General features: G+C 37.0%; 2 protein-coding genes across 2 annotated transcripts; one reads left to right on the forward strand and one right to left on the reverse strand.

The window, feature by feature from the left end:
* The first annotated feature begins 277 nt into the window (after positions 1 to 277).
* LOC113750893 lies at positions 278 to 5,108 on the forward strand. The gene is made up of 4 exons (XM_027294834.1): positions 278 to 728; positions 2,383 to 3,011; positions 3,296 to 3,811; positions 4,841 to 5,108. The coding sequence occupies exons 1-4, from the start codon at positions 440 to 442 to the stop codon at positions 4,997 to 4,999; spliced, it is 1,593 nt and encodes a 530-aa protein (XP_027150635.1). The 5' UTR covers positions 278 to 439; the 3' UTR covers positions 5,000 to 5,108.
* A 470-nt stretch (positions 5,109 to 5,578) lies between these two features.
* Positions 5,579 to 7,296, reverse strand: LOC113750374 (putative 12-oxophytodienoate reductase 11). The gene is made up of 5 exons (XM_027294360.1): positions 7,196 to 7,296; positions 6,935 to 7,075; positions 6,695 to 6,825; positions 6,362 to 6,535; positions 5,579 to 6,171 (listed from the first exon to the last, which is right to left on the reverse strand). The coding sequence occupies exons 1-5, from the start codon at positions 7,294 to 7,296 to the stop codon at positions 5,579 to 5,581; spliced, it is 1,140 nt and encodes a 379-aa protein (XP_027150161.1).
* Positions 7,297 to 8,414: the final 1,118 nt, after the last annotated feature.

The following is an 8,414-nucleotide window of genomic DNA, read 5'->3' on the forward strand; positions in this document are numbered from 1 at the left end:
TTTGGGGTTCAAATAGGTTTCATTCCATTAGGTTTCGGTATTACTAAATTTGATATCCCTTCCGTTCCCTTGCACCCATTTACGAAATACCCTCTGGACTTTGCCTTGAAGTGGAAAAAAACAAAAAAAGGATTTTGAATTGTTTGTGGCTAACCAGATGACGAAAAAGATTGTCGCACTTTCCCGAAATTTCTCTTACACAATTATCATTTGCCGGAGTCTTATGAGTAAGAAAAAAGTAAAAAAGAATGCAAAACAAGAAAACAAAATCCTTCCTTGCAAGTTAATCTCTCACTTCCTTTTCTTCAACAATTCAACCACTTCAACAGCGACTCCCCCGTATTCACGGGCTCAATAGGACCTAAAAAAGACAAAAACCAGACAAATTCCTGACCAAGTAACACTTCTGCTCTCGGTATTCTGCTGCTGAGAAGTAATAATGGGTTTCATCGTCTCCTCTGCCTGCATAATAATTTCCATAGAGCTTGTTCTTGCTAGTTTTTGCGATGTGGGCTGCAGAGTTTCAATGGCTGCGGCCACAGAGCAAGACTTTGTTTCATCCTATATTTCAGCACTGGGGGACCCAGGAATGAAGAACCCAAATGCCAGATTTGCGTTTGAAGCTTGGAATTTCTGTAACGAAGTAGGTAGTGAAGCACCGAATATGGGCAGCCCCAGGTTGGCCGACTGTGCTGACCTTCAGTGCACCCAATTTCCTGTCCCTGCAGGTTTCACTGTACTTTCTTTTCCTATCTTGAACTATGTACGACCTTAAACTTTACTCTCTTAGAATTAGTCACACTCATACTAGTACTAAATATTGCTATGCTTTCTTTTCATCATGCCCCACATTATTTATGATATTTATGCTAAAGTTAGTCTTACCCTGTTTAGTCTGACCAAAAGTTGCCTCAAGTGGTAATGTTTCAGTTAATGACTCTAGTTAATGTCATTTGCAACCATTAGAGTTCGACTCTCGTTACTGTCATCTCAACTTGTTATTTGCAAGAATTAGTGTGTGAAGTGGAACTAATATTTAGGTGTAAATAAGATCAAACCTAAGGTAGTGTAAATGTAAAGACTAGATTTAGGGGAGCAAGTGTACAATTGATCAACGCCTTTTTTTAAAACTATTCTTGTACAAGAACACCTCCAATTGTATGTGTCAGATTGTTTCAGACTTACATAGTGGGGCCCAAATTGTTTTGGATTCCTTGTTAAAAGATACCATACTCATGTATGAGGCTAATCTCAATAGAATCATGGGTGTTACTTATTAGCATTATCAAATTTGGAATCAAAGAGATTGCAAAGTTTTCTTGATTATTATAAGTTATCATCAACTTACAGAATATTATTAGTTGTTCGAGAATCGACCACATCAAGATTGCATAGTTGAACAATTAGGAAAAGCCGTTGCTTTAGTTGTTTATGATTAAATAGTACCTTCTTTTTGCACTTTTTCAAATCGAATTTATCATCTTCATTATTATGTTAACTAGCTAGGGAGCTACTGATTGACACCTAGAGCAGATCCCTGAATCTGGTCCATTGTCCAGCTTTATCACACCTAAGCAAGATAAAATGCCAATTAACTGCTCAGCTTTATATATATATATATATATATATATATGTCTGTATGTATGTATGTATGTATTTTTGCACTGGGAGCTTTTTTTATTTTTTGGGCCAGCTAAGGTTGGTCTAATAAGTTCAGTGTTTGACATCTAGGCTTTAATTTGTTAGATTATGTTGATTGAGTAGATCTAAAATGTCCCAACTTTGCAGATCAAAAGTGTTATTTACCTCGTCAATATGCCAAAAATGTTTATGGTTATGGTACTTAACCGGCATTAGTAATGATATTTTAAGTTTTTATAGTCATATGTAATCTGTTATATGATCTTGCTACTGGAGACTGGAAAAATACTTTGGTGTTGTCTTGGTCCAATGTTGTTCACATGCTTGAGGAGTTGTTCCTTTTCTTTTGCCATTGGCATGAAGACAGTTATGGTTTCTCCTCCAAAGGGAATATTTAGTCCGAAATCTGGCCATTATGTAGAGTTGCAGTTCTTGAACTATTTGTTTGTTCTTCTCCTTTTGCTTCTGGCAGATAGTGAAGGAGCAAGTTCAAAAACACTTTGGGATATATATGCTTAGCCAGACTAGTCAGCTTTTCAGTATTGTACTTTGCCTCAAGTCTCCATTGTATCAATCTTCTGCTTTTGAAACATAATTTAACTAGAATTGATATTTGGGAAGATGCATTATGTCATAAAACATTTTGTTAAAAGTACAATCTCAAAAGAATCCGCTCTCTCTTGGATGCAAAAAGTCATATATTGTCCTGATCATTTTTTTTTTGGTGGTAAAATGGCTAAGATATGCCCAGTAGTCTACTTCTTGATAAGATGAGCAAGTGTCAAGTGATACAAAAGGTGAATGAATCAGACAACAAATTAGGGACTGGCGATCAATTTCCTGATACTGAGTTCAAGGCATACAGCGATCCTGATCTTTATGCAGTGGAAAAGGAATTGTATCTCGGTTCTCTCTGTGAGGTGCATGATACTGCTGAGCCATGGTACTTTTGGATGATTATGCTGAAGAATGGCAATTTTGATAAGAATACAACACTTTGTCCTGAAAATGGAAGAAAAGTTAGTAAAATAGTGACTGGAAGAACTTTTCCTTGTTTTGGTAAAGGATGTATGAATCAACCACTTGTTTACCATAATAGTTCGAGAGTAGATTTTTCAGGGGACCAAGCATCTTTAATAGGTGGTTTTTATGGAACTTACGACCTTGATACCCACTTGAGTTCAGAAGTAGGATCAAAATCTTTTTTCGCAGTTTCATGGCAGAAGAATTTAATCAGTGGGAGTTGGATTGTGTCAAACAAGTTGACGACATCTACCAAGTATCCTTGGCTTATGTTGTATCTTAGAGCTGATGCCACAGAAGGGTTTAACGGAGGATATCACTACAATGGCCGTGGCATAATGAGAAAGGTCTGTCAGTTCTTTAGTGGTTTATTTTTGCTTATATCTCTTGGCTACTTATCACTAGTAGGAGACAGAATGGCCTGAGGTTTCTTACACTTCACTCAATCTGAATCTCAAAGTCTTGTTGATACGACTATTTCAATCATATTGGACACAAATAGTTTGATGAACCATCCTGTGGAGAAGTTATTTGATTGAACATCATGTCATACACAATTGCCTGACTGCAATTTTGAGAAAGGCACTGATTAAAAATTGAATTTTTTTTTTTTTTTGCACTTTCGCTGCAGCTGCCAGAATCACCCCATTTTAAGGTGAAATTGACACTTGAAGTTAAACAAGGAGGCGGACCTAACAGCCAGTTTTACCTCCTGGATATTGGAAGCTGTTGGAAGAATAGTGGAGCTCCTTGCAATGGAGATGTCATAACTGATGTGACTAGATACAGTGAGATGATCATAAATCCAGCCACTACAAGTTGGTGCCGTCCAAATAATCTTGTTTCCTGCCCGCCTTACCACATTAGTCCAACAGGGGAAAAAGTTTATAGAAATGATACCTCTCGGTTTCCATATTCAGCTTATCATCTATATTGTGCTCCAGGAAATGCTGAGCATCTGGAGGAACCATATGATATCTGTGACCCATATAGCAATCCACAAGCACAAGAATTAGTTCAAATTCTACCACATCCTGAGTGGGCTGTGCATGGATATCCTGCAAAGCAAGGAGAGGGATGGATTGGGGATCCAAGGACCTGGGAGCTCGATGTCGGCTCCTTGTCTAGTCGGCTATACTTCTATCAGGTAAACTTCATTTTCTTCATCAGCTTCTTCTGGTCAATTTCAATAGAAAAAATCATAGAAGGCCACAGAGAGCAATTTGACCTCTAATTTCTGCCTCCAAAATATCATCTGGTTAAAACAGAAAATCCATAGGTGCCGTATGAAAATCAATGGTAAAGTTTTATATCAAGATATTGCTGTTCTTTGGAAATGTGAAAAATATTGTTGATTTCGTTGACTTCCAAATGTACAGAAGATGACTTCACTCTCCAAAGATTTTTTCCTTCTCTTTGCTCCTTCTTCCCCTCACTTACGCTTCCCTTACTAAAAACAGTGTATACTCAGTGATTTCAGTGATTAGGCTTTTCTGCAAAGAACAATTCTCCTTTTACTGCAAAGAAAACTTGGGTTTTTGTGGCTCCATATTGATTAGGCCTTTCTGCAAAGAACAATTCTCCTTTTACTACAAAGAAAGCTTGGGGGTTTTTGCGGCTCCATGTGCTTCAACCCTTGTTGCTGTGAATTCTTCCAGCTCTTCAACATGACTAAGAGAACCAAGAGGGCAAGTATTTCTTTGTTAGGAAATTATATACCTATTATGGTACTAGTCTTCAAAAGCAGATTAAGAAGATGGTGGCTTCAAATTCTATGGGAAATCTGCAGTATAAAAAGAGGCTGTTGGAATTTGCAGATGCAAAAACTTGTCAAACACTTCTACTAACTGAAGTTCCTTCAAACACTTCGTTTTCATAACAGAATAACCTGTGCTGACAATCTCTTTAAAGAATTTCCTGATTAGGACAATCCTATGAAGATTACATTCAGTCCTACGGTGAAATTCATCTCATGTATTTGATTAGAAAAATGTTTTGACCTTGCTACTTCTATGCTGGAGCCCCTCGTGTAAGAACAGCTTGTCTAAAAGTTAACATCCACAAGAAGAAGCTCTGTCACTTCCTTCGGTTCCACGGGATGCTCTTGCATAAAGACTTAGGATTATCATTTCTTTACCAATGAAAATAATAGCCTTATATCATCTGTCTTACACAGGATCCAGGAACAAAACCAGCAAAGCGTGTCTGGACTTCTCTCAATGTTGGCACAGAAATTTATGTTAGCAACAAAGCAATGACAGCTGAATGGACTGTTAGTGATTTTGATGTGTGGATTCCTAATGATTCTGAATTTCGAGGCAGACAATTAATGTAATGGCAGCAAAGAATGAGTCTTAACTTTCCACTTGACAAACAAATTCATCAAGTCTGCTTTCTTCTCTTTTGCTTAGAAATACATTCTCTATGTTGATTTTTGCTTCCCATTTCATTTGATTTTAGTATCAGATGAACCATTCCATGGAGTATTCTAGTATTGAATATTGATAATAATGTAGATGAGAGAGAGAGATGACAAACAGAAACATCTCATAGCACAGATTACAAACTCAAAATTCAACCAATTTATTTCAGTGCGTGAATGAAACTTCTGCAATTCAAATGAAAATCAAAGAGTCTTGGGCTTTTCAGTAGTGGCCCTGGATTGCACTGCAGTTTCCATAGCATGCGCCCCGGCAGAATCAGGCATTGCTTTCAAACAGAAACAATGTAGATGAGAGAGAGAGATGACAAACAGAAACATCTCATAGCACAGATTACAAACTCAAAATTCAACCAATTTATTTCAGTGCGTGAATGAAACTTCTGCAATTCAAATGAAAATCAAAGAGTCTTGGGCTTTTCAGTAGTGGCCCTGGATTGCACTGCAGTTTCCATAGCATGCGCCCCGGCAGAATCAGGCATTGCTTTCAAGAAATGGATAATCAGTGTAGCCAACCACAGGATCAGATGTGTAGAAAGTCTCTCTTTTATACTGATTGAGAGGAGCATTCAACTCAAATCTCTTAGGCAAATCAGGATTAGCCAGGAACAGACGCCCATATACAACAAGATCAGTACGATTTTCAGCCACAGCATTGTTGCCGTCTTCCCTGTCATAACCACCAGCAGAAATAAAATTACCTTTGAAGGCCTTTCTCATTGGCAGAAGACTATCGGAACATTCAAATTTCTCTCCAATAAGTTTCATCCTTGGCTCAACCACATGGCAGTACAGAATTCCATACTTGTTCAAGGCTTCAGCCATATAAAGGCCTAGAGCTTCTGGATTTGAATCTGCTGATCCTAGATAATTAGCAAAGGGGGAAAGCCTTATTCCAAGTCTTTGTGGTCCAATTGCATTGGACACAGCTTCAATTATTTCCAGAGCAAATCTGCAACGGTTCTCCAGAGAACCTCCATATTCGTCTGTTCTGTCATTGACTGAATCTTTCAAGAACTGGTCTATCAAGTAACCATGAGCTCCATGGATTTCAACCCCATCAAAACCTGCAAAACAAAATTGACAACATCAGCAACATCTCAAATCTATGCTCTTATGTATGGTGAATCCTAGATTATTATTCCCTATGAACAAGGTTTCTATTTTTGTTTTGACTTCTCTAGCTTCCTTTTAACAAGATAACTTTACACAAAAAAATGGAATTTCCGTAGATTTAGTTTTCCAACCAAGCCTTACCAGCTTCAATAGCATTAAGGGCAGCAAGCTTAAACTCATTGACAATATCAGGAATTTCTTCTGTCCTTAAGCGTCTTGGAGGTGAAAATTCTGCAACAACAACGCCATTTCGAACTTGAGCAGCTAATTTCTTGTCAGTAGATGAAATTGGAGCCTGCCCATTTGGCTGAAAACCTGACAAAGCAGTAAAAACATTCAAACTCAAAACAGAGTTCATAAAAACAGTCAAACTCAAAACAGAGTTCATAGGTAAAGATAAGTGTAGAATTCCACAATAGAGAAGGGGCCATTTATTTCCATCCAACTTAAAATGGTAATGAGAGAAGAAATTACCATAATTTGACACCCTCCCAGTATGACAAATCTGGCAGAAAAATATACCACCTTTGGCATGAACTGCATCTACTATAGGCTTCCAGGCCTCAACTTGTTCCTTTGTCCATATACCAGGCGTGTGTACATAGCTTCAAGTATGAGCAAACATGTTACAAATACAGATCAAATCTTATGCATTCCTCCTGGTAGAAATGCACCATTAAGACTAGATCAAATAAGATATGCTACTACAGTTACCCTCTCCATGTCTCAGAACTGCCAGTGGCTTCTGATATTATCAGACCCCCTTTGGTGGCTCTCTGAGAATAGTACAAAAGAGCATGTGGCTGTGGAATATCGTTGTAAGATCTTTGCCTTGTCATAGGTGCCATGACAATTCTGTAAAAATATGGGCATCGATAAGAAAAATCTTCAAAAATCAAGCAAAGAATGATCACTAATTTCACTTGAGACTAAAGGAAAAACAAGAATCTAGTAAAATGAGTGGACAGATAATACCTATGGGAGAGCTGGAAAGGTCCCAATTTGTATGGAGTCAGTAAAGGGATTGGTTGCTGAGGATGTTGCTCCTTTTGTCCATTAACAACCTTCTTCTCCATCCCTGATGATCAATCACTATCTCTGCTGTCTCTACTACTGTTCTTAGTCTCAATTACTCGAAGAACTATGGGAATAAGTATCAGCAATGCAAGGATTTATAGCTTTCAAACAAATTTATTTTTATCTTGGCGGCAAGAACCATCTCGTCGATCCAATTGACTTGGGAATAAATAAAAGATAGTTTTTTACACGCTAAACGTGGCATTATTTGTGCTTGAAGCTTGATTATTATTAATCTTCTAACAAAATTGTCTACAAAAGTCTATAGTGATTCATGACACATTCTCTGTTCTCATGCCCAGAATATTCTTCTCTTATAAAACTACTCCTATAAAGAATTCTTGAACTGTCAGTATATAAAATATTAATCCTAATTATAATTACTCTAATGGTCTAAATGCATTTAAGTGTCTACTTGAGGACATATACAGAATGAAGTAAAGTTCAATTTAGCAACTCGACTGTAGTGTTAGTATAGCTAAAGCACGCCTGCAACCTTGCATATATACACTTATTTTTTTTTTTTTATTGAATTTTACTTTTCGAAACTACTAACATCTATTGACAAATGCCCGTGTTTGACAGATTGAATAAAGTTGGTAATATATGAGGGAATTTTGATGGCAATTATAAAATTCTCACGTCTGGAATTTTGCTTTCTTTCAAAGTTGAATTTTGTTGTTGTTAGCAAAGAAGCAACACATTTCTTGGATTATTTTTCTTATACAGGGAATCCTGGAACAAAACCAGCAAAGCTCATTCCGCATTCAATCAATATATCTATGTTAAGCGGCATGGGAATGATACCTACAAATATAAAAGCAGCATGGGAATGACAACTGAATTGGGACAATTGCTAGTTTCGTTCAAGTATTGAATCCCTTTTTTTTTTTTTTTGGCGTTTTCCTTTGACTACTTGAGATAGTGACTCCTAATAGCTTTGATATTAATAGCAGACAGTTCTTATGTCAATATCTACAATTAGATTAGACTGTTTACCTAAAATATTCTTTTGAAGTATTGATTCCTTTATTTTTTATTTTTTTTTTGCCCTTTTCCTGTGACTATGAGAGTTTGATTGTTAAAGATTTTGATATTAACAGCAGGCAATCATTAT

The sequence above is a fragment of the Coffea eugenioides genome, chromosome 10 (genome assembly GCF_003713205.1).
Source record: "Coffea eugenioides isolate CCC68of chromosome 10, Ceug_1.0, whole genome shotgun sequence".
Classification (NCBI taxonomy): domain Eukaryota; kingdom Viridiplantae; phylum Streptophyta; class Magnoliopsida; order Gentianales; family Rubiaceae; genus Coffea; species Coffea eugenioides.

What these genes read in the sequence shown, in the direction of transcription:
- LOC113750893 (XM_027294834.1), top strand. Translation starts at nt 440, where the DNA reads ATGGGTTTCATCGTCTCCTCTGCCTGCATAATAATTTCCATAGAGCTT. An exon ending in CCAATTTCCTGTCCCTGCAG is followed by an intron (nt 729 to 2,382) that starts GTTTCACTGTAC and finishes AAAATGGCTAAG; the next exon opens with ATATGCCCAGTAGTCTACTT. An exon ending in GCCGTGGCATAATGAGAAAG is followed by an intron (nt 3,012 to 3,295) that starts GTCTGTCAGTTC and finishes CTTTCGCTGCAG; the next exon opens with CTGCCAGAATCACCCCATTT.
- LOC113750374 (XM_027294360.1), bottom strand. Translation starts at nt 7,296, where the DNA reads ATGGAGAAGAAGGTTGTTAATGGACAAAAGGAGCAACATCCTCAGCAA. An exon ending in TGGGAGGGTGTCAAATTATG is followed by an intron (nt 6,536 to 6,694) that starts GTAATTTCTTCT and finishes CTGCTTTGTCAG; the next exon opens with GTTTTCAGCCAAATGGGCAG. An exon ending in CCTTAATGCTATTGAAGCTG is followed by an intron (nt 6,172 to 6,361) that starts GTAAGGCTTGGT and finishes TTTGTTTTGCAG; the next exon opens with GTTTTGATGGGGTTGAAATC.